The sequence below is a fragment of the Bufo gargarizans genome, chromosome 8 (genome assembly GCF_014858855.1).
Source record: "Bufo gargarizans isolate SCDJY-AF-19 chromosome 8, ASM1485885v1, whole genome shotgun sequence".
Taxonomy (NCBI): Eukaryota; Metazoa; Chordata; class Amphibia; order Anura; family Bufonidae; genus Bufo; species Bufo gargarizans.
In genome coordinates this window covers 179870087-179894393 of record NC_058087.1, presented here as the reverse complement: position 1 = coordinate 179894393, position 24307 = coordinate 179870087, and the positions used below count along the sequence as shown (strand labels likewise).

General features: G+C 45.3%; 2 protein-coding genes across 5 annotated transcripts in view; both read left to right on the top strand.

The window, feature by feature from the left end:
- LOC122944525 (Grid2 interacting protein) overlaps nt 1–677 on the top strand; it is a 70939-nt gene extending 70262 nt beyond the window's left edge. For all 4 annotated transcript variants that reach the window (XM_044302908.1, XM_044302907.1, XM_044302909.1 and 1 more), the window contains one exon: nt 130–677. In XM_044302908.1, the coding sequence (XP_044158843.1) occupies nt 130–195 (66 nt within the window). In that variant the 3' untranslated portion in view covers nt 196–677. The remainder of the gene's footprint in view (nt 1–129) is intronic.
- Nucleotides 678–3998: 3321 nt separating this feature from the next.
- SLC5A11 (solute carrier family 5 member 11) lies at nt 3999–23562 on the top strand. The gene is made up of 16 exons (XM_044302918.1): nt 3999–4232; nt 5420–5587; nt 6916–6987; nt 7352–7456; nt 9341–9400; nt 9484–9588; nt 10736–10841; nt 10948–11028; nt 15480–15685; nt 16241–16376; nt 16493–16600; nt 17678–17828; nt 18417–18585; nt 20571–20786; nt 20921–21062; nt 23009–23562. Exons 2-16 carry the CDS (start codon nt 5465–5467, stop codon nt 23215–23217), a joined length of 1989 nt encoding a protein of 662 aa, XP_044158853.1. The 5' UTR covers nt 3999–4232; nt 5420–5464; the 3' UTR covers nt 23218–23562.
- The last annotated feature ends 745 nt before the right edge of the window (nt 23563–24307 follow it).

Below are 24307 nucleotides of genomic sequence, written 5' to 3'. Positions count from 1 at the left end.
ACGGACCCCGTTTTTGCGGACCGTGAAAAAAAACTGTCGTGTGCATGAGGCCTAATGGTGAGAAATTCATGCACAAGGTCCGTAAAAGTTGCAGAAAGTTTCAGTCTTTTTGTTCTCTCTTTTATGCAGAAAGCCTTCAGTGACCTTCAGTCGGGGGACGCACAGCTTCCCCCTGGGAGCATGCCCATCTGGTAAGAACGGCGCCAGGCAAGACAGTGACCGTTTATGCCCTGGGTCCTCAGGGGCCCTCGTCTTGGACAACCCGTCTGCAGAAGAGGAAGCAGAGAAGCACCGGACGTGAGCGGCTGCAAAACGCCCGTCCTGGTGGCGGTCCGGCTCGAGGACAGAACCACAAGCTCTGCAGAAACCTAGCGCATGCCAGGGACGTAGAATGTGAAGCGAGTCACCAGGAGGAATCCAATGCCATCTGCTCTGTCACCCCCTTTATGTTACCGCAAGACCCCCTTTTTTGGAGTTTAAAGAACTGTCGCCCCATAAGCTGCACCGACACCCGCCTCCACCTCTTACCCAATCGTTTCTCTTTGTTTACGCACATTCAGCACTGCTAATCCACAGGTTCTAGATCAGCTAGCACCCATCACCCCACATGAACCCCCCCCCCCCCCAATATATATAGATATAGATGTCATCAATATATTGTGTAATTTTACACAGGAATTCTTCAATGCTTTCTTGTACGCTGCAGGATTTAACTGCTGGAATAAAGAAATGCTTATTTATTACATTTCATTGCCTGTCCTATTTTCTGGGAAGAGGTTACTTTATGGCAAAGAGCATGACACCCCCTACAGGCAGATGCCATGTACTGCAAGGTAATTCGTTTTCCTTGGGTGACGTTAAAAAGAGGGATTCCTGCAATAATGGTATGTTATGGAATTACTATTTAAGTAACGTTGTTTTCATGATGGCGTGCACATAAAGTATATATGGCAATTACTGAGTAGGGAATTTGATGGCTTTCATGTCAAGTGCAAGGATTATTCTGCATCAGGACCTCAAAGGTTCAGGCTGGGTTCACACCTGAGCGTTCCTACGCGCTGTAAAACGCTCAACAAGGAGAAACCAATGCTTCCCTATGGGAATGGTTCTCACCTGGGCGTTTTACAGCGCGTACGAACGCGCTGTAAAACGCCCGACGCTCAAAAAAGTACATGAGCGACTTCGGGGCGTCTTGTCGCGTGTTCCCGTACATAGACTTCCGGGAACGCGCGACAATGGGCGTTCGCATACTACTGGAGCCGCGTAGGTGTGACGCCGGAGAATCGCGCATACACAGTGCTCAGGTCAGGACGCTCAGGTCTGAACCCAGCCTCAGAGGTGGAGGATCTGATTTTGTAACAATTGCCCTGTTTATAAAAATGATATATATATTAGGGAATTGTTATGTCGGTGGAGCTGGTTTACTTTCAAAGCAGTTGCATGGGATTAAGAAAAACAGGTCTGCATTTTTGTCCCCAGAGACAGTGCCACCCTTGTCCATAGGCCATGTCTGGTATTGCAGTGTATCGCCATTTAAGTGAATACTGCAATACCAGACACAGACTGTGCACAATGGGGGCGCTGTGTCAGAAACAGAAAGCAGAAACCTGCACTAAGTGTCAGGGCAAATCTTCCAGAAGTTTGTCCAGTTTTCCTGTTTTCTGCTTTTTGTCATATTTAGGCCTCACGCACACGACTGTATCAGTTTTTTGCTGTCTGGAAATCATGGATCCGCAAAACACGAATACCGGCCGTGTGCATCCTGCATATACTCTACCGCAGTATGTTTCAAATACCTGTTCTTGTCCGCAAAACGGACAAGAATAGGACATGTTCTATTTTTTATGCGGGGCCGCAGAACAGACATACGGATGCAGACAGCACATGGACAGAGCATCAGTGAAATGAAAGGGTCTGCATCTGGTCCGAAAAAAAATGCAGATCGGATGCGGACCAAAACTAGGGGAGTCTGCATGAGGCCTTATTCTTCTGTTTTTCGCCCATTACTGATCCTGACTGCAGAAGGAGATCAGACCGTAGACGTGGTGGAGTCTCGCTGGGATCTTTAAGGTGTTTGCCTTGGCCGGAGCGATGCTCCTGAGCACTGGGAAGGTTCCAGCAGCCTTGTAATTGCTCGCTTATGGTTATTCATTGCAGCCTGGGTGTAATCTGTATCTAGACTGAATGATGTGACCTGAGCGATCGCGGTAATTTACTTTCTCAGGTCTTGGTTCCTTATTAGGCCCAACCACAGGCTCATTTACATCCCAGCAACTGGTCGGACCTGCGCCTCCGCCTGTGATGTCACCAATAGACGATTATACTCCGACTGGAAGGAAAACCTGCATCCTTTACTGGTTAGCCACACGCCCAAATGTGAGTGTACATAATCACTCCTGATATACACTGCCTTCCCTGACTGTGGGGGTCCCATCGCTGGGACCCCGACTGAATACGGGCCCCATAGGTCAGGTTCCAGAACACCTTTAGCCCAACCTGGGGTCTCTTTGGCCTCATACACACGACCATGTGCTAGCTGTGCTCGTATCACAGGTTCATTTAAATGGGTCTGCAATCCGGGAGATACATTGTGGTGTGGAACGGAGGCACGGATCGGAAGCTCACGGAAATTCTACGGAGTGCTTCCGTGGGTTTTCTGTCCATGCCTCTGCACCACGAAAAAGGAATGTGTGCATGGACCGTCGGATGCGGATCGTGGACCGCGTTTGGTACCCGTTCATTGCGGACTGCAATTTGTGGTCCACAGCACGGGCAAGGCCGACACACGGTCGTGTGCACGAGGTCTTCAGTGGTCAGTCAGGGGGCGGCCGGAACTAAATGTTGCTAATTTGATCCCCCACCAAAAATGTAATCTTCTACAAGGTTGGATATTTATCTGCTGTTTGTTTTCTGCATTTTGCGGTTTATCTGCTCCGTGAAATCAGAGCTGTAATCAGGGACTCCAGCTGAATTACATTGCGGGTTGGAGTCTACAGTAGTTCAAGCTGCTGCTCCGTCCTCCATGCTTTATACTGGAGCTCTGCTTGATTACACCAGCTGTTGGGTAAATACAAACCTACCAAATAAGCTCTGCGGGTGGCACACAGAGCGCACTGAGCCTCATTCACTTCTAAGGTGCTGAGCTGCACCTAGGCCATGTAACCTATGAAGGTGCCGTCACTCGGCCTAGGAGGCCGTGGCACTACTGTGAGTGCCAATGCTGATCGTCGGGGGTCCCAGGTGTCAGGCCTCCACCGATCTGATACTGATGACCTATCCAGAGGGTCATCAGTATTTACGTCTCAGAAAACTCCTTTAATGACCTATCCTTAGGATCGGTCATCAATATCAGGAGCCTGGAAAACCCCTTTAAGTGACATCACCAGTGAGTGGTCCACATCTTAACACCAGGTCATTTTAGGTCCAACATTCTGTGCTAATTAATTTTTTACTATATCTTTAGAATGAACGCAGCTTTGTTTTTCCGATACAGAGCTCCAAATCTCCCTGAATAGGCATAGAGGTATTGTGGCTTACCTGCAGCCACCACTAGAGGGAGCTTATCTCATACTGAGCTCTCCGGCTCCCTCTACTGGTGGCTGCAGGTAACCAGAATGTTATCATGTTATTTGGAGCTCTGTTTCAGAAAAACAGAACTGTGGTGCCTATAAAAATATATTAAGAAATTAGTCAGTTTGGGATTTTTTATCTATTTAGGGAGGTTCAAATGATCAGATCCTGGTAAATGCATTGATGGCTAATCATTCCCCTTTGCTCAGGGGGTACGGATTAATTAGCTGACTAGAGAGTGACAATTTGAGCCTAGAATATTGAACCTTTTCACAAAATTCAAATTTTTCAAGTTTCACCTGTATAGTAACACAAGCACAACAATACGTCCATTACAACACGCGTTCGTACAATTATTTCAGCAATCGCCATGTGATTAGGAGCAGCACCTCCCTCAGGGCTATGTCACATCTCTGGTTGCAGAGGATCGTGCACAGGGCTTCCTGGAGCTTCTGCCAGCCTGGCACCACCCGATGAGACGCTTTGCACCTGAGCGGCGCAGGACGAGCTCCACACACCTCCATTCTTACAGTTTAACCACAGCCTCACACTTTGGAGTTTGACCCCAGATGCAGAGCGTCTCCGAGCCAAAGGAATTGTGCTGCGTGCGCCTCTTTCTCCGTCTGCCCCGGGTCTGAGAAGACGCATCTGGCAGGCACTGGGTAAGCACCAGCTACAACCTCCAGATGGGTAGAACTTGTGTCTGCAGAACAATGTCCTCCATTGTCGTGGACCTGCACTATAGGATTGTGGGGTGTAAGTGACGGGGGACGTCTGTACTAAGGTCAATTGTACCCAGCACTAATGATAATAGGTTTTCTGTGTACGGTTTAGTCGGCGACTTTATATATTATATTGGTATTGTGATGTATTATCTGAAAATGTTCTAATATGCCGGGTGCATCACATTTCTCAAAATATCTGCTTGCTGCTGATGAGTGGAAACTTTCTTGTTTACATCCAGAGGCTGTAAACCTGTCCTAAACGTGTGCCGGATTGCTGTGTGATCAGAATCATGAATGTGTCTCCATTCATTGTCAGTAGGCAGAGATCTTGAAAAGTGTGAGAAAGCAATCCATAACTGTGCATTATATTATATTGAATGTGGCAAAGGGTTAAAAGAGTTTTTTAAAAATTTTTAGGCTACATGCACACGACCGCGCCGTCCGTGTGCATTATGCAATTTGCAGAACCAAATGGGCCACCCATTATAGAAATGGCAAAGCGGACAAGAATAGGACATGTTCTATTCTTTTTTGCGGGGCCACGGAACGGAGCAACGGATGCGGACAGCACATTGAAGTGAATGGGTCCGCATCCGAACTGCAGGAAATGCGGCTCCGATGCTGCATTGGTCAACAGTATCTGATCGTTGGGGGTCTGACACCCGGGATCCCCACCGATCAGCTGTTTGAGAAGGCAGCTTACCCTAGGCCAGTGATGTTCATCGGTCTTGGAGATGTACTAGTTCTAGATCTTGGATTTTGTAAGGTAAAGGTGTTGTCCAGCCAGGGGCGCTCTTCTTTTAACTATATCCTGAAGTGGTGTGGAAAAGACGGTTGTCAAGACAAGAGAACTGTCTGGTATTACAACTTGGCCATATTCGAGTGGGCTGCAGTGACACATTCATCCTGTGGATAAGGGGGGCGCTGTTCCTATCACAAAGCTACCTTTTTCACCTCTCGTACATTAGGTAATTGAGCCCTATAGAAGACAATAGCTTCCGGTCTGTGACTTACCCCGTCACGCCTAATGACCTACTTTCACTTGATTACAACACAACGGGCAGAGATTAACCTGTCATTTATAGCTATAAAAGTTCCCTCTTTATGATTTCTTTTATTTGCAGCTTTCATGCCGATTACCCAGAATTATCAGCCCTGTATCCCGGACAATGGAGACCACTACTGCCCAGAATAACGGAACGGGGGACCCTTTCCCCAAGAAGTCTCTGGAAGTTGTGGACATTGTGGTCCTAGTATTGTACTTTATCTTTGTACTGGGAGTTGGCTTATGGGTAAGGATCCCGCAGCACTTTCCTACTCGTATTGGGTGGCACCTGTAGTTTAGGAACATTGGTACCTCTGAGGGGTGTCTATACTTTTACCATTTTTTTGCTCCAATGCATCGAGATTACAAAGTGAAGAAAATCTACTGTATTCTGTATACAGCTCCTATGCAAAGCTATGTGTTTCCATGGTTACAGACTACAAACAAACCCTGTATGTAGTCTGACCCCGCAGTCACTTTTAAGGCTACAGCTACACAGCATTATGTGACCATGACAGCAATTTTTTTCTGCAAATTGTAATGACTTGCTATCTTCCCTATTTTAACTTTGTAATTTGGATATACCTACCCCCTGCCAAATCGTAAACCGGTCGCAAGCAAATCACTGTTGCACGTGACTCGCATTGCCATCTACGCGACCTGTAACCAAAAATCCAAAAGTGGTGTGGCGGTTGTGTAAAGGCATGAGCCGCAACACATCCCCATAGACAATCATTAGGCGTGATGTTGCAACGTGACATTGTGATCCTCATAACGCGCCACGCGTGTCGCCATGTAACCCTCAGCCCCACTCTCCTCCATCGGTCTCTTCTTATACCACCGTATTATGCTGCAAGAAGAGGAGGCAAGAAGTAACACATGACTGCACTTGCTTTGTAATCTGTAACCATATTGACACATAGGTCTGCATAGGACCTGTATGCACAAATCGGTAGAATTTAAAGGCTATGTACACTTTCTGGGGAAGTTTTTTTTTTTTTTTTATGATTGCATTTTACTAATTTTGGGCTAAAAATCATTTTTTGAATTGGTCTTTATTAAAAATATTCAGCCGTTCTGTGACAAAGGGTTAACTGTCTAGCTGTGTGAATGGTACTTTCAATTTCAATTTGTGCCAGTCATCTAATAAACCTTATCTCTAAATTACTGAGAGGTCATAAACACCTGTTCAAACCACATTCTTATCAGTAAGATAATAATTGAGCTATAATGAGTGTTTATAAGGTCAGAGATAAGGCGCCATCAGCTGAGCTGCCTGATGGAACAGAGCAAAAATACAGAGCATGCTACTAGAGAATCTCAAGGCTGTACAGGGAAAGAGGCTCAACATTTTTAATAAAGACCAATTGAAAAATTTGTTTTAGCTCAAAATGAGTACAGTGCAATAATATTAAGAGAATGCACCAGAAGGTGTCCATAGCCTTTAATGAAGGCTATTTGCAAAGTTGCTATTTTAGATGCATTGAAGTCATGAAGAAGGATAAATCCTACATGTCTCTTGTAAGGAGGTTGGAGAATTCTGAACACATATACAGGTTATTTTCTTTCTGACAGTCCATGTGGCGCACGAAGAGGAGCACAGTGAAGGGTTATTTCCTGGCAGGAAAGGACATGGTATGGTGGCCTGTAAGTATCAGTCTACTGGTAAATGTAATGAATTTCCACTGGGAAAATTCCCAATCCTACTGGCTGAGCCAGGATTTTTATTCCATTACAGCCACAAATCCGTTAAAGGGGCTGCGTGAAATTAGAACAAAGGAAACACTGCCCCTCTTGTCTATAGGTCGCCCCTGGTATTGCAGCTCAGCCCCTTTCAAGGACTGCTGCAATACCAATTAGTGGACAAGAGGGCGCTGTTTCATCATGACTGATGGATTGTGTAAGATTCATTCATTTCCTATGATTTTTGATAGCTCAGACATGTTTGTTCCCCTCTTCTGGTCATGCGGGTGTGTACAGTCACATCTATACCTCTCATGTCTGTCTGCAGGTAGGAGCCTCCTTGTTTGCTAGTAATGTGGGCAGCGGGCATTTCATTGGCCTTGCAGGATCAGGAGCAGCGTCCGGGATTGCGGTCACAGCCTACGAATGGAATGTAAGTACATCTCTTACCTCTGCCAGGAACGCTCCACCTGCAGGATGAGATATGGTGAAATCACTGCCGCTACAACCACTGTTTATATTGTAGGAAGTCCAGGAACACAAATGATGTGAAACGCACACCGTGCAGATTAGGCCCCATGTACTCGACTGCTGTTTGGGCCCGCGTCCGATCCGTTTTTTTTTTTTGTGGGTTGCATTCCTTTCTATGGGTCCACAGTCAGTTTTGTCTGCGATTGCGTTCAGTTTTTTCCACACGAGTGCAATGCGTGCGCTTTGATGCGTTTTTCATACTTGTGATAAAAAACTAAAGGTTTACAAACAACATCTCTTAGCGACCATCAGTGAAAAACGCATCGCACCCGCACTTACTTCCGGATGCAATGCGTTTTTCACTGAAGCCCCATTCACTTCTATGGGGCCGGGGCTGCGTGAAAAACGCAGAACATAGAACATGCTGCAATTTTCACACAACGCAGAACTGATACATGAAAAAACAACGCTCATGTGCACAGACCCATTGAAATGAATGAGTCAGGATTCAGTGCGGGTGCTATGCGTTCACGTTACGCATTGCACCCGTGCGGAAAGCTCGCTCGTGTGAATAGTGATTTGCATTCTCTCTCTGCACAGTTATTCGATGTAGGAAAAAGAATTGCCGTTAGAGGTGTATCATTCCACAAGCTTATTGACACTGTCTAATAACCAGCAAAATAGTGATTGCAGCTCTGAAGTATAACGAATACAAGATTTGTAATGCAGTGTAAGAATTGAACCAGCTATTTATATAGAATAATTATCTAATTAAAAAGGAAAAGAAGACACGAAAGATAAGAACTGCTCCATGAACCTTACTGAGAATGGAGTAAGGAGAGAGCCGGTAGAATGCGGAAGATGAGAGTAGTGTGACTCTTGGTCACAGCTGTTAATGTTTATGAGGCAGGTGATTGATTATCTGGACCTGAGTGAGCAATGAACTGTCACCCGCTCGTTATTTGGAGTTTAGCTGCCAAGTATTCATGATATTGTTAACAAGCCCCTGATTACATTATAAAGTGCAATGGCCTGTGAAATGCTCCTGGTTATTAGGCTTGATCGGTGGCGCCACCTCCTGGTCACTGTGTCATTTTAACTTACAGTTGTAGTTGTCAGGGGAAAACTTTCTGTATAAATCTCCAAACACGTCCAAAGCAGCACGTGGGAACAGAGTAGAATTTTTAAGGTTAGTATATTAGATGAGGAATTATAGTACTATGGGTCTGCTGCAAAAGAATCCCCCCCAAATAAGCTGATCATAGGGTTTCCTGCTGTTGGGACCACTGGTTATCTGCTATAGTCTTTGAGTAACTGTGTTGTAAGGGTATTTTATAAGTTTTATCCCCTTAATTAAACTTAATATATATTTTTATCACTTAGCCTGTGTAAGCCTATTTATTTTTGAATCTTTAAATTTTCGTTAAAACGGTAACCCAGCAGCAAGTGTTCCGTTTCCCGACAGCGCCTCCACAGGAGAAAGAAGGCATTGCACGGTTTCCATTAAAAGCAATAGGCTGTCCAAGTAATGGAGTGATGTGCTGGATCCTCCAGAGTCAGAAGTGCTCCATGTTCTTGATCATAGATGAGGGTTCTGAACGGGCTGCACCCCTCCCCCCATTATCTAGCAATTCTCTAATAAGATATCTGAAACTTGGATTCAGAACTAAAAAACTAAATTAATAACCAGGATAACATTTGACGTGTTGTCACCACGGATGCCAGAAAGTATAAATCATGAAAGAAATACGAGGCGTTAGAGAAGACCAAAATCCTTTTTGATAAATGACCCCCCCCCCCCCCCCATTGTGTTTATTGTATATAAGCTGTATCTCTCCCCCCACAGGGTCTCTTCTGTGTCTTGGTGTTGGCCTGGTTGTTTCTCCCTATTTATTTATCTGCTGGGGTAAGAAATCCAATTAATTGCAGTCATTATAGTATGTGTATGATCAGTGGTGATGCCACCTCACCTACGTCTCTTGTACCCAGGTCACCACGATGCCCGAGTATCTACAGAGGCGCTTTGGAGGAAAACGGATCCAGATTTATCTCGCTATCCTTTACCTGTTTATCTACATATTCACCAAGATTTCTGTAAGCTCCAATGGGAAAAGCAGGACAGAATAAACCACACCCATGCTTACAGGCCACGCCTACACAGGAATACACCACACCTATATAGGAATAAGCCACACCCATGCTTACAAGCCATGCCTACACAGGAATACACCACACCTATATAGGAATAAGCCACACCCATGCTTATAGGCCACGCCTACACAGGAATACACCACACCTATATAGGAATAAGCCACACCCATTCCCAATGAAATGATAAATGATCACAGGGGTTGTCTGAGATTCTCAAATTGATGGTCTATCCTTAAGATATCGTTGTAGGTCCGACTCCAGGCACCTTGTTGATTGGCTGTGTGAAGAGGACTCTTCCTAGGCCAGTGACATCACGTTCATCGATCACATGGTCTAGGTGCAGATCAGTCCCATTCAAGTGATTGCTATTGAGCTGCAATACTAAGCACAGCCACTATAAAATATATGGCGCTGTGCTTAGGCCTCACTGGATGCCTGGAGTCGGCCCCCACCATCAGATATGGATGACCTATCCTGAGGACAGCTCCTTTAGTAGTAGTGGCAATACTTATAAAATAAATCAATTCTAACATTTGGAAACCACCAGTACCTTATAAATCCCAGTATGGGGCGTGTATAGCACTGGGAGGATGTTTATAAGCATCCTGCGGAGTGAGTGCCAGCGCAAAAGACATTGCTGCCATAGATGGGGGCTGTTGTGGCAAGTGAATATCCATGTTTTTTAAAAACCATGTTGTGTTTTAGGTCCCTGCTGTTTCATTTCTCAATATATCCTTAGAGCGGCCGTTGCTCCATTTTTCTTATACTGAGCTCCCTGTATAGACATAGAGGTAAATGATAATGTTCTGTCTCCTTGCAGCCACCACTAGGGGGAGCTCAGGAACTTACTGTATGATATTTATAAATTGAACTCAATAGTACGTCTCATAAGCTCATGAGCTCCCTCTAGTGATGGCTGCTGGCAAACAGAATTTAAGCATTTGCTGCTTTGTTTGTGCAGGGGATTTGGAACCCTGTATTAGAAATGGGACTGCATGTCGGATCTATAATATAGGAATAGTCTTTAACCGGCCTCTGAGCAGTCCTCCCCTTTATACAAGCGTGGGCGCTTCTGTCGGCTCTTCCGCAGGTGGACATGTACGCGGGCGCACTATTTATCCAGCAGGCTCTCCACTGGGATCTCTACGTGGCTGTGATCGGATTACTGGTCATCACTGCAATCTATACCGTGGCCGGTGAGTTGTGCAGAGCGTGTAGTGTCCATGATATTGAGGATCCACGTCTAGTCTGGTCTGACCTATCTACCCGGTTTTGTCAGCTTCTTTACGTTTTGCATTGTAGGAGGCCTGGCTGCCGTCATCTATACAGACACGCTGCAGACAGTCATCATGATCATCGGGGCGCTTATTCTCATGGCCTTTAGTAAGTATATGATAGCTGCAAACTGGCCCGGGCCTAAAATTTAAAAGCGCTCGTTACATGAGCTAAATTATCTGGTACATTGTAACAAACTATCAGAGTAGGAGATGTACCATTGTAGCAAACCCTCAGCAGTGAGAAGTCTTAGGCGGTATGTATACAGTTGCAAGAAAAAGTATGTGAACCCTTTGGAATGATATGGATTTCTGCACAAATTGGTCACAAAATGTGATCTGATCTTCATCTAAGTCACAACAATAGACAATCACAGTCGGCTTATACTAATAACACACAAAGAGTTAAATGTCACCATGTTTTTATTGAACACACCATGTAAACATTCACAGTGCAGGTGGAAAAAGTATGTGAACCCTTGGATTTAATAACTGGTTGAACCTCCTTTGGCAGCAATAACTTCAACCAAACGTTTCCTGTAGTTGCAGATCAGACGTGCACAACGGTCAGGAGTAATTCTTGACCATTCCTCTTTACAGAACTGTTTCAGTTCAGCAATATTGTTGGGATGTCTGGTGTGAATCGCTTTCTTGAGGTCCTGCCACAGCATCTCAATCGGGTGGAGGTCAGGACTCTGACTGGGCCACTCCAGAAGGCCTATTTTCCTCTGTTTAAGCCATTCTGTTGTTGATTTACTTCTATGCTTTGGGTCGTTGTCCTGTTGTAACATCCATCTTCTGTTGAGCTTCAGCTGGTGGACAGATGGCATTAAGTTCTCCTGCAAAATGTCTTGATAAACTTGGGAATTCATTTTTCATTCGATGATAGCAATCCGTCCAGGCCCTGATGCAGCAAACCAGCCCCAAACCATGATGCCCCCACCACCATACTTCACAGTTGGGATGAGGTTTTGATGTTGGTGTGCTGTGCCTCTTTTTCTCCACACATAGTGTTGTGTGTTTCTTCCAAACAACTCAACTTTGATTTCATCTGTCCACAGAATATTTTGCCAGTACTGCTGTGGAACATCCAGGTGCTCTTGTGCAAACTGTAAACGTGCAGCAATGTTTTTTTTTGGACAGCAGTGGCTTCCTCTGTGGTGTCCTCCCATGAAATCCATTCTTGTTTAGTGTTTTACGTATCGTAGATTCGCTAACAGGGATGTTAGCATATGCCAGAGACTTGTGTAAGTCTTTAGGATTCTTCTTCACCTCATTGAGCAGTCTGCGCTGTGCTCTTGCAGTCATCTTTACAGGACGGCCACTCCTAGGGAGAGTAGCAGCAGTGCTGAACTTTCTCCATTTATAGACAATTTGTCTTACCGTGGACTGATGAACAGCAAGGCTTTTGGAGATACTTTTATAACCCTTTCCAGCTTTATGCAAGTCAACAATTCTTAATCGTAGGTCTTCTGAGAGCTCTTTTGTGCGAGGCATCATTCACATCAGGCAATGCTTCTTGTGAAAAGCAAACCCAGAACTGGTGTGTGTTTTTTATAGGGCAGGGCAGCTGTAACCAACACCTCCAATCTCATCTCATTGATTGGACGCCAGTCGGCTGACACCTCACTCCAATTAGCTCTTGGAGATGTCATTAGTCTAGGGGTTCACATACTTTTTCCACCTGCACCGTGAATGTTTACATGGTGTGTTCAATAAAAACATGGTAACATTTAATTCTTTGTGTGTGATTAGTTTAACCACTTCAGCCCCCCTAGCTTAAACACCCTTAATGACCAGAGCACTTTTTACACTTCGGCACTACACTACTCTCACCGTTTATCGCTCGGTCATGCAACTTACCACCCAAATGAATTTTACCTCCTTTTCTTCTCACTAATAGAGATTTCATTTGGTGGTATTTCATTGCTGCTGACATTTTTACTTTTTTTTGTTATTAATCGAAATTTACCAAAATTTTTGCAGAAAAATGAAATTTCTCACTTTCAGTTGTAAAATTTTTTTAAAAAAACTACATTTCTATATACATTTTTCTCAAAATTTATTGTTCTACAAGTCTTTGATAAAAAAAAAATTGGGGAAAAAAATAAATGGTTTAGGTAAAAGTTATAGTGTTTACAAACTATGGTACAAAAATGTGAATTTCCGCTTTTTGAAGCAGCTCTGACTTTCTGAAACCTGTCATGTTTCCTGAGGTTCTACAATGCCCAGACAGTAGAAAACCCCCACAAATGACCCAATTTTGGAAAGTAGACACCCTAAGGTATTCGCTGATGGGCATAGTGAGTTCATAGAACTTTTTATTTTTTGTCACAAGTTAGCAGAAAATGATGATTTTTTATTTTAATTTTTTCCTCACAAAGTCTCATATTCCACTAACTTGTGGTGACAAAAAATAAAAACTTCCATGAACTCACTATGCACATCACAAAATACCTTGGGGTGTCTTCTTTCCAAAATGGGGTCACTTGTGGGGTAGTTATACTGCCCTGGCATTTTAGGGGCCCTAATGCGTGAGAAGTAGTTTGAAATCAAAATGTGTAAAAATTGCCCTGTGAAATCCTAAAGGTGCTCTTTGGAATTTGGGCCCCTTTGCCCACCTAGGCTGCAAAGAAGTGTCACACATGTGGTATCGCCGTACTCAGGAGAAGTTGGGCAATGACAACTTTGTATAAAAAAAAAAAGGGGGAAAAGTTGTCTTTTAGAGAGATATTTCTCTCACCCAGCATGAGTATATGTAAAAAGACACCCCAAAACACATTGCCCAACTTCTCCTGAGTACGGCGATAACACGTGTGACACTTTTTTGCAGCCTAGGTGGGAAAAGGGGCCCACATTCCAAAGAGCACCTTTACGATTTCACAGGGCATTTTTTACACATTTTGATTTCAAACTACTTCTCACGCATTAGGGCCCCTAAAATGCCAGGGCAGTATAACTACCCCACAAGTGACCCCATTTTGGAAAGAAGACACCACAAGGTATTTTGTGATGGGCATAGTGAATTCATGGAAGTTTTTATTTTTTGTCACAAGTTAGTGGAATATGAGACTTTGTAAGAAAAATAAAAATAAAATCATCATTTTGCGCTAACTTGTGACAAAAAATAAAAAATTCTAGGAACTCGCCATGCCCCTCACGGAATACCTTGGGGTGTCTTCTTTCCAAAATGGGGTCACTTGTGGGGTAGTTATACTGCCCTGGCATTTTAGGGGCCCTAATGCGTGAGAAGTAGTTTGAAATTAAAATGTGTAAAAAATGCCCTGTGAAATCCTAAAGGTGCTCTTTGGAATGTGGGCCCCTTCGCCCACCTAGGCTGCAAAAAAGTGTCACACATGTGGTATTGCCGTACTCGGAAGAAGTAGGACAATGTGTTTTGGGGTGTATTTTTACATATACCCATGCTAGGTGAGAGAAATATCTCTCTAAAAGTCAACTTTTCCCATTTTTTTATACAAAGTTGTTATCATAGAGAGATATTTCTCTCACCCAGCATGGGTATATGTAAAATGACACCCCAAAACACATTGCCCAACTTCTCCCGAGTACGGCAATACAACATGTGTGACACTTTTTTGCAGCCTAGATGCGCAAAGGGGCCCATATTCCTTTTAGGAGGGCATTTGTAGACATTTGGATCCCAGACTACTTCTCACACTTTAGGGCCCCTAAAATGCCAGGGCAGTATAAATACCCCACATGTGACCCCATTTTGGAAAGAAGACACCCCAAGGTATTCAATAAGGGGCATGGCGAGTTCATAGAAGATTTTTTTTGGCACAAGTTAGCGAAAATTGAATTTTCTTTGTTTTTTCTCACAAAGTCTCCCTTTCCGCTAACTTGGGACAAAAAGTTCAATCTTTCATGGACTCAATATGCCCCTCAGCGAATACCTTGGGGTATCTTCTTTCCGAAATGGGGTCACATGTGGGGTATTTATACTGCCCTGGCATTTTAGGGGCCCTAAAGCGTGAGAAGAAGTCTGGGGGGTGATCACCCCATATAGACTCCCTGATCACCCCCCTGTAAGGCTCCATTCAGACGTCCGTATGTGTTTTGCGGATCCGATTCATGGATCCGTAAAACACATACGGACGTCTGAATGGAGCCTTACAGGGGGGTGATCAATGACGGGGGGGTGATCAGGGAGTCTATATCGGGTGATCGCACTATATGGGGTGATTGAGCGAACGATCGCCGCTGGCAGGCTGTAGATCCACTCGCTTACCTGCAATTCCTGTGTGTGCGCGTTCACAGGAAATCTCACGTCTCGCGAGATGACGCGCCGATGCGTGACTGTGCCTGAGTGAGCTGCCTCCGGAACGCGATCCTGCGTTAGGCGGTCCGGAGGCGGTTAAGCAGACTGTGATTGTCTATTGTTGTGACTTAGATGAAGATCAGATCACATTTTATGACCAATTTGTACAGAAATCCATATCATTCCAAAGGGTTCACATACTTTTTCTTGCAACAGTATATTAATTGCATCCGAACTTATATAAAGTGAACCCTGACAACCTGATCTTGATTTTCATTCAGGCTTTATAGAGATTGGCGGCTATGCAGAGCTGGAAAAATTATATTTCACAGCGATCCCATCAAGTCACACGGAGAACAGCAGTTGTGGGGTCCCCAGAGAAGATGCCTTTCACCTCTTTAGAGACCCAGTCGACTCGGATCTGCCCTGGCCTGGTGTCCTGGTGGGGATGACCATTCCATCTATCTGGTACTGGTGCACAGATCAGGTAAATATGGCCCTGCTCAAGTCAGTGTGGACACATGGAGACTATAGGAGAGGACAGGAGGTCTTTATATAAGTAGGAGCCGGGCCCTGAACTGCTTCCCCCATTTGCTGTGGCACTGTCATAACGGCCACTCGGAGCCACCACTAGAGGGAGCCTACTGCATACATACTTCTACCATTGCCATTGGGTTTAATATTAGCTGTATAAATCTATCAGCAGTGAGCTCCCCCTAGTGGTGACTCCAGGCAGCCAGAATGCTATTATTTATCAAGTCAGAAAATTAGGAGATGAATCACCACAGAATTATGGACCTAAAACTAGAATGGTGGATCTGAATTTAGCTGCGTACCTAAAGATCATGGCACAGGGCTTGTCCATAACTGCAAAATCTCCCACCTATCACGTGAAATAACCGGTGGAGCCTTTGAGCTTGTCAGGCACCGGGTGCGACCGTTATCTGTGCAATGTCTATAGCTATCGCCATGATAACCTGTAAAGCGCTGAGATCTTGACTTGGATGATGTGGCTGAATGCTCTTGGTCATCGTGTCCCCAGGTGATTGTGCAGAGATCCCTGGCCGCTAAGAACCTCTCCCACGCTAAGGGCGGCTCCCTGCTGGCGGCTTACATCAAGTTCTTGCCCCTGTTTATGATGGTGCTTCCTGGAATGATCAGCAGGGTCCTCTTCACAGGTAAAATCGTGGCCAAATCCAGACGGTAGAGTTCATTGGAGGGGCTCCACTGAGCTGTAGAACGAGGGGGTCCTGTTCCCGATTCACTTCTCCATTGGCTTTATCATCCATTACAGATCAGGTAGCGTGTGCAGATCCCGAACTCTGCAAGTCAATCTGTGGTAACCCGTCAGGATGTTCCGACATTGCGTACCCCAAAATGGTGATCGAATTACTGCCGACAGGTAAGCCAGCAGCTATAGCAATGGTAGATTGTCACCCCTACTATGCCGCCCTAGCTGAGAGCAGCGTGAGGGCGCCACTGAGCAGAGCAGTATATTAGGACCGACCCACACTGATTGACAGATTTGTGTATAGAGGCGCACACCGGGGGAAGCTGCCGATCAGTGCCCGTCAGGCATAAGCCATGTTCACACTGTGCGTTCAGATGAGAATTTACATGTCTATCTGGCCCTATGCACATCACATTTCTGGTCTATGGACGTGAACATAGCCTTAATCTAAAACTATATACTGCCCTCCCATGGATAGGGCAACATAGTAGAGGAGACTGCATAACCATGTGATCGTTTTAAAGGGCATCTGTCAGCAGTTTTGTACCTTTGACACTGGCTGACCTGTTACATGTGCGCTTGGCAGCTGAAGGCATCTGTGTTGGTCCCATGTTCATATGTGCCCACATTGCTGAGAAAAATGATGTTTTATTATATGCAAATTAGCTTCTAGGAGCAACGGGGGCGTTGTCATTACACCTAGAGGCTCTGCTCTTACTCTGAATCTGCCGAGCCCTTTCCACTTTGATTGGCAGGACCAGGCATTGTATATGTGTTCACACCCGGACCTGTCAATCAAAGTGCAGAGAGCGCAGCAGTTGCAGAGCCTCTAGGTGTAATGGAAACGCCCCCGTTGCTCCTAGAGGCTCATTTGCATATGTTAAAACAACATTTTTCTCAGCAATGCGGACACATATGTACATGGGACCAACACAGGTGCCTGCAGCTGCCAAGCGCCCATGTAACAGGGCAGCCAGCGTCATAGGTACAAATCTGCTGACAGATGCCCTTTAAGAAAAAAAAAAAAAAAAAAGTTATAAACTCTGTTATATATTAGCCTTCAAAATAATAATCTGCTTCTGCATCTTCCTCCTATGGTGACCTGCTGATATCATCAGTGATGATGTCATTATGGATGGGATGCTCTCAGGTCACCACAGAAGCGGGGCCAGCAGAATGGGTTAATAATATTAAAGGGAAAATGGTAAGAAATTGTAATTGCAACTCTTCCTCTGCCTTTACCCCTAGGACTGAGAGGTCTGATGATGTCAGTGATGATCGCTGCCCTCATGTCCTCGCTGACCTCCATATTTAATAGTGCCAGCACCATTTTCACCATGGATCTGTGGCGTCACATGCGCCCGCGCTCTACGGAGTGGGAGCTGATGATCGTGGGCAGGTAGGGGCTCAGCCTTACTGCTATTATATTACATCCAGCTCCTACTTTGGCTTCGCTCACCACTACTTACAACGGAGTCCGCAACGCCAATGGCTCGTCTATTTCCGTAAGCCTCATAGAAGTGAATGGAGTGCTTCCCATTCATTTTAATGGGATTTCCAAAAATAGTTGAGCGAGCTACTCTGCTATTTTTGGTGCTCCCATAGAAATGAATGGAGGGCGGCCGTGCATATGCGGTGCGCCCTCCGACACTCTGCGGGCTCCCATCTCTGGGACCCGCACCTATCAGACATCGGGGAATATCACTAGGATATGCCCCTAATGGGAATAACCCTTTAATTCTCTACCCCTTTGGGGCTTAGGAGTCCAGTGGGTGGAGGAACTCAGTGATTGACAGCCATCCTTGTATGACTGTTTACAGATAGCTGTCAATCACTGAGTAGAACCACCCGCTGGACTCCTAAGCATCGAAAGAGCAGGGAATTAGATGCAGAAAATTAGTTTTAGGGAATCATTTCCTACAAAACTATATATATATCAGTCTGCTCTGTAGCCTACAAATCAGACACAAAGTCTTCACTATTTCAGGGTCTTTGTGCTGGTGTTGGTGGTCGTGTCCATTTTGTGGATCCCCCTGGTCCAGGCCAGCCAGGGTGGTCAGCTCTTCATCTACATCCAGTCTATCAGTTCCTACTTACAGCCCCCTGTGGCTGTGGTCTTCATCGCTGGCTGCTTTTGGAAACGGACCAATGAAAAGGTAAGAGATTATTTACAGCAACATTTAAAGGGTCTGTACACAACCCCTTCTCAAATGCCCTTTGGGGCACTCTGTGTTAAATGGAAGGGGTCCTCCCAATTGAGCCACCAGAGAAACCACTACCTCTGTGCATTACATAGACAGTCCATTAATTTCAGTGCTGCAGTAAGGACTTAAAGGGGTTGGCCCATTGCTAGAATATGCCATCAATGTCAGATAGGTGCAGGTCCCACCTCAAGGACCCACTCATATCTCCACAACATGGCCCACGAAGTGAAGCAGAGCAAACAATTTGCTATGCATTCACTGCCGTGGGTGTTTTGGCTGTTTTTGGAAGTCCTATAGTAGTGTGAATGGAGAGCACACCATACGAGAACGGTTGGGACCTGCACCTATGTGACATTAATGGCATATCCTAGTGATATCCAGTCAATGTCAAAGATAATTGGATTTTTGTACTTGCCGTAAAATCAGTTTCTCGATTAATGCATTGGGGGACACAGCACCATGGGTATATGCCCGGCTGACACTAGCAAAAGAAGTGTTACCTAGTACAAATATAGGAAGGAGGTGAGTTGAGGTAGTATCAGATCAGAGACCCCCTAAGGGGTTTAAAAAGTGGATGAGATGAAGACAAATCAGGAACCATCTTGTGAAGCAGGCGGCTTCTTAGGGGTTACAGGGTCCTTGCTTTTCTTGGTCTTTTCTTTCTTTGGGGTAATGGAGAGTTCCCAGGGTTGAAGGACTGGAAGAGATGGTAGTGTGGTGATGTCCTGCACTTTATCCCAGTCCATTAGATCCAGCGCCTTGTAGGCCTCTGGGAGATCCGAGAATGAAGAGATGTTGATCCTCTTACCGGAGACAATAAACGAAAGGCCAAATGGAAAGGATCATCTGTAAGGAATTTGTCTTTCCTTGAGGAGGGACGTAAGGGGTCGCAGGGCTCTCATCGCGGTCCACTCTTCAAAAGAGAAGTCCTGGTAGATCTGGGATAGGGGCCGCGCTGCTCTAGCCGCTTTGAGTATTGCCTCCTTGTCCTGAAAGTTCAGGAAGCGACTGATAATGTCTCTTGGTGGGTCGTTATCTTTAGGTCACGGACGTAATGATAGTTGGGCCCTTTCTATAATTAGCATAGAAGGATCAAAGTTCCCTAGTAAAGAGGCGACTATCTTCATGATCGCAGACAGGATGTCTGCAGCTAAGACCGATTCAGGAACTCCCCTGAACCGGAGATTATTTTGCCTGCCCCGGTTCTCCTGGTCTTCCAGGGAAGAATAAAGCTGGTTAATATGCGCTTGGCACAGTGAGAGGGATTGCGTGACCGCTGCACTGTGATCTATGGTAGCGGCTTCCAATGAGTCCACCCTGTGGCCTATCTGTTGGACGTCATGGGCCACCTCCTGTAGCTTGGAGTATATAGGGTTTAAAGCCTCTTCCAGGGCTTATTTAATAAAGCGGCGGGAGATCAGGAGGTTTTGTGACTCACCGGCCTCTCCGCAGTCGTCCTCACAGTTGGATTGTCCCGAAGCACGGGAGCCCGCAATGCTGTTGAGAGTCGCGGCCATCTTGGGATCTTTAGTTGATCCGGCTGCATGTTGTTTTTTCAGGTAGTCATGTCCGACACAGCAGGGGTCACTTTGGCTTGAGGGGCAGGTTCCCCGTGCTTGGGTCCACCGTACTTGACCATTCTGTCAACCGTCAGCTTAAAAATGCCCTCCCCACAGCAGGTTCGAAGCAGGAGCTGCAGCCATTCAGAGCAGGTCATGTCTGCCTCGTACAGACACTAGACTAAAACTGATTATCTGTGGAGAGGATATAGCCTCCTAGTGTCTGCCGGGCATATACCCATGGTGCTGTGTTCCCCAATGCCATTACCGAGAAAGGAATACCCTTTTAAGTGCTGCAATACATGGGTTTGGGCCTCTCCTTTTTTTGTATGAAGGGTCCCCTAACCCAAAGTAACTTACATCCCATTTGTTTTCTAGGGGGCATTCTGGGGCCTGACCATAGGATTGGTGGTTGGTATAATCCGTATGGTGCTGGACTTTGTCTACGCAGCACCACGCTGCGATCAGCCTGACACGCGGCCGGCGGTGGTGAAGTACGTACACTACTTATATTTCTCTATGATCCTTGCATTGCTGACTCTCATAGTCGTGGTATTCGTCAGTCTGTGGACAAAGCCCCCTACCAAGGAAATGGTAAGAAATCCTCCCGATCCAGTCGTTATATTTACATTGTCATCTAGATCTCCATTTACACACCCAAGAATTCCAACACAATCCCCCCCACCCCACCTATTACGAGTCATGTGACAGCATCCTTTATCGTTAAGGTCAGTGGCCTTACCTGGTTCACACGTTTCAGTAAAAGAGAAGGAAGCCCAGAAATAAGAGGGGATATCAGAGAAAACAATGTGGTAGAGACCCCTGACGAGACGAACCCCCCTGAAGATGATGGTAGCGACAAGTCCACAGGTAAGATGTCGGCCAAGTAGGAAAAATAATAATAATGGAACCAAGGGAACTAAAACAATTGTAAGAGCACCACCTTATGGACAGTTACAGTACAGACCAAAAGTTTGGACACACCTTCTCATTCAAAGAGTTTTCTTTATTTTCATGACTATGAAAATTGTAGATTCACACTGAAGGCATCAAAACTATGAATTAACACATGTGGAATTATATACATAACAAAAAAGTGTGAAACAACTGAAAATATGTAATATTCTAGGTTCTTCAAAGTAGCCATCTTTTGCTTTGATTACTGCTTTGCACACTCTTGGCATTCTCTTGATGAGCTTCAAGAGGTAGTCCCCTGAAATGGTCTTCCAACAGTCTTGAAGGAGTTCCCAGAGATGCTTAGCACTTGTTGGCCCTTTTGCCTTCACTCTGCGGTCCAGCTCACCCCAAACCATCTCGATTGGGTTCAGGTCCGGTGACTGTGGAGGCCAGGTCATCTGGCGCAGCACCCCATCACTCTCCTTCATGGTCAGATAGCCCTTACACAGCCTGGAGGTGTGTTTGGGGTCATTGTCCTGTTGAAAAATAAATGATGGTCCAACTAAACACAAACCGGATGGAATAGCATGCCGCTGCAAGATGCTGTGGTAGCCATGCTGGTTCAGTATGCCTTCAATTTTGAATAAATCCCCAACAGTGTCACCAGCAAAGCCCCCCCACACCATCACACCTCCTCCTCCATGCTTCACGGTGGGAACCAGGCATGTAGAGTCCATCCGTTCACCTTTTCTGCGTCGCACAAAGACACGGTGGTTGGAACCAAAGATCTTGAATTTGGACTCATCAGACCAAAGCACAGATTTCCACTGGTCTAATGTCCATTCCTTGTGTTCTTTAGCCCAAACAAGTCTCTTCTGCTTGTTGCCTGTCCTTAGCAGTGGTTTCCTAGCAGATATTCTACCATGAAGGCCTGATTCACACAGTCTCCTCTTAGCAGTTGTTCTAGAGATGTGTCTGCTGCTAGAACTCTGGGTGGCATTGACCTGGTCTCTAATCTGAGCTGCTGTTAACCTGCGATTTCTGAGGCTGGTGACTCGGATGGACTTATCCTCCGCAGCAGAGGTGACTCTTGGTCTTCTTTTCCTGGGGCCGTCCATATGTGAGCCAGTTTCTTTGTAGCGCTTGATGGTTTTTGGGACTGCACTTGGGGACACTTTCAAAGTTTTCCCAATTTTTCGGCTGACTGACTGACCTTCATTTCTTAAAGTAATGATGGCCACTCGTTTTTCTTTACTTAGAATTTGTATTATGGCAAGAAAAAAGCAGCTAACAGTCTATTCAGTAGGACTATCAGCTGTGCATCCACCTGACTTCTCCACAACACAACTGATGGTCCCAACCCCATTTATAAGACAAGAAATCCCACTTATTAAACCTGACAGGGCACACCTGTGAAGTGAAGACCATTTCAGGTGACTACCTCTTGAAGCTCATCAAGAGAATGCCAAGAGTGTGCAAAGCAGTAATCAAAGCAAAAGGTGGCTACTTTGAAGAACCTAGAATATGACATATTTTCAGTTGTTTCACACTTTTTTGTTATGTATATAATTCTACATGTTTTGATGCCTTCAGTGTGAATCTACAATTTTCATAGTCATGAAAATAAAGAAAACTCTTTGAATGAGGTGTGTCCAAACTTTTGGTCTGTACTGTATTGTACTGTTTTTTTATTTTTATTAAATACTTACTGTTTTATGTATACAGCCATTAGGGAGACCAGTGCATCTCCATGGCTACAGACTACAAACTAGCCCTGTGTAGTCTGATCTTCCAGTAGGTATACATGCCTTATAGAGAATTGTTAAATAATTTCATAGGAGGGAGTGCTAGATATATACCGTATGACATATCCATTGCCCAGAAGTGATATCATTGTATGAACTCATTCTCTCCTACAGATCATCTGCCCTTCAGGATCCGCCTTAAGAAAGCCATACTCTGGTTATGTGGGATGGAAAAGAAGACTGACGAGGAGGATGAGACGGTTGCCCCAGAAGAGTCCCCTGAAGTTTTGCTCTATGAGAATCCGGTGGTAAAAAACATCCTGAACATTAACCTCATCGTCTGCACGAGTGCTGCCGTCTTCCTGTGGGGCTACTTTGGCTGAACGATGTCACACATTTACCCCCCGGGGCAATTTCTTTTTGGGCAGAGCACAGTACCGTCATGTGAATTCAATGTGAAGGTTGTTCTGCAAAGCGTTATCTTCAGACTGCGTTCTTCTAGCAGGGACTGTTGGGTGCGCCATGACCTTGCAGAGCAGGGTGTGTGGCATGAATTTAACATCATATGGTAAAAATAGAAAATAAAAAAAATATTTAAATCTAAAATGTGCCCCCCCCCCCCCCAAAAAAAAATACTTACATCAACACGGGATAGACATTCCTCTAATTTATAAAAATAATGTTACTCAGTTTTTGGAATTGCTAAATAAAACTAAAGTGGCAGAGTGCGAGCTCGCAATTTGATTCTTCTATTTGGCTAGTGGTAGCTGCTTGCTGCCACCACTAGAGGGAGCTCACTACATATGGATGTATACAGCGAGAGCAGATGCCCTCAGTCTGTGACACAGATGGCCCAATAAACTGTTCTGCCCTTCCCTCTGCATGTCAGTGAGGGGTAGCAAATGTGAAAAGGGAAAGGTAAGTACCAATCATGCACCGTGTGGCTGGCAGTGATAGAGGGCACTGCATTATTGGCACAGCTATGGTGGGGTGTTGGCACTATTTTTGCAGGGAGCGGGAATAGGTTGATGGCAGCACTATGAAAAGGCACTTAGCCTGTAAGTACTGGCACAATGGTTTACGCCACAGTGGCCAGTGGTTGGCTGGAGCCGTGCCGCTTAAGCTTTATTGTGGTCCAAGTGACAGGGACACTCTTGGATAGGTGCTAGAGTATTAATTTTATTGGGAGTTCTGTATGCAGTGAGCTCCACCTAGTGGTGACTGCAGGAGAGAGAACACCATGACTGTATGGCAGGAAGCAGCTGGGCCCTATAGCAGTAATCCCTTTCGGTTCTATGGCTGGCCTGATGAGGGCGCTATAAAAAGGTATCACAGAAATATTAGCTATTCAATTAAAATTTAACTTTTAATGGATAATTAAGAGAGGTATTGATTCCAAATATTTCTTGATGTATGATCAAATGCCAGAATAAAGGTAGAATCAAGACCCACCGTGGACATCAGGGCAGTAGG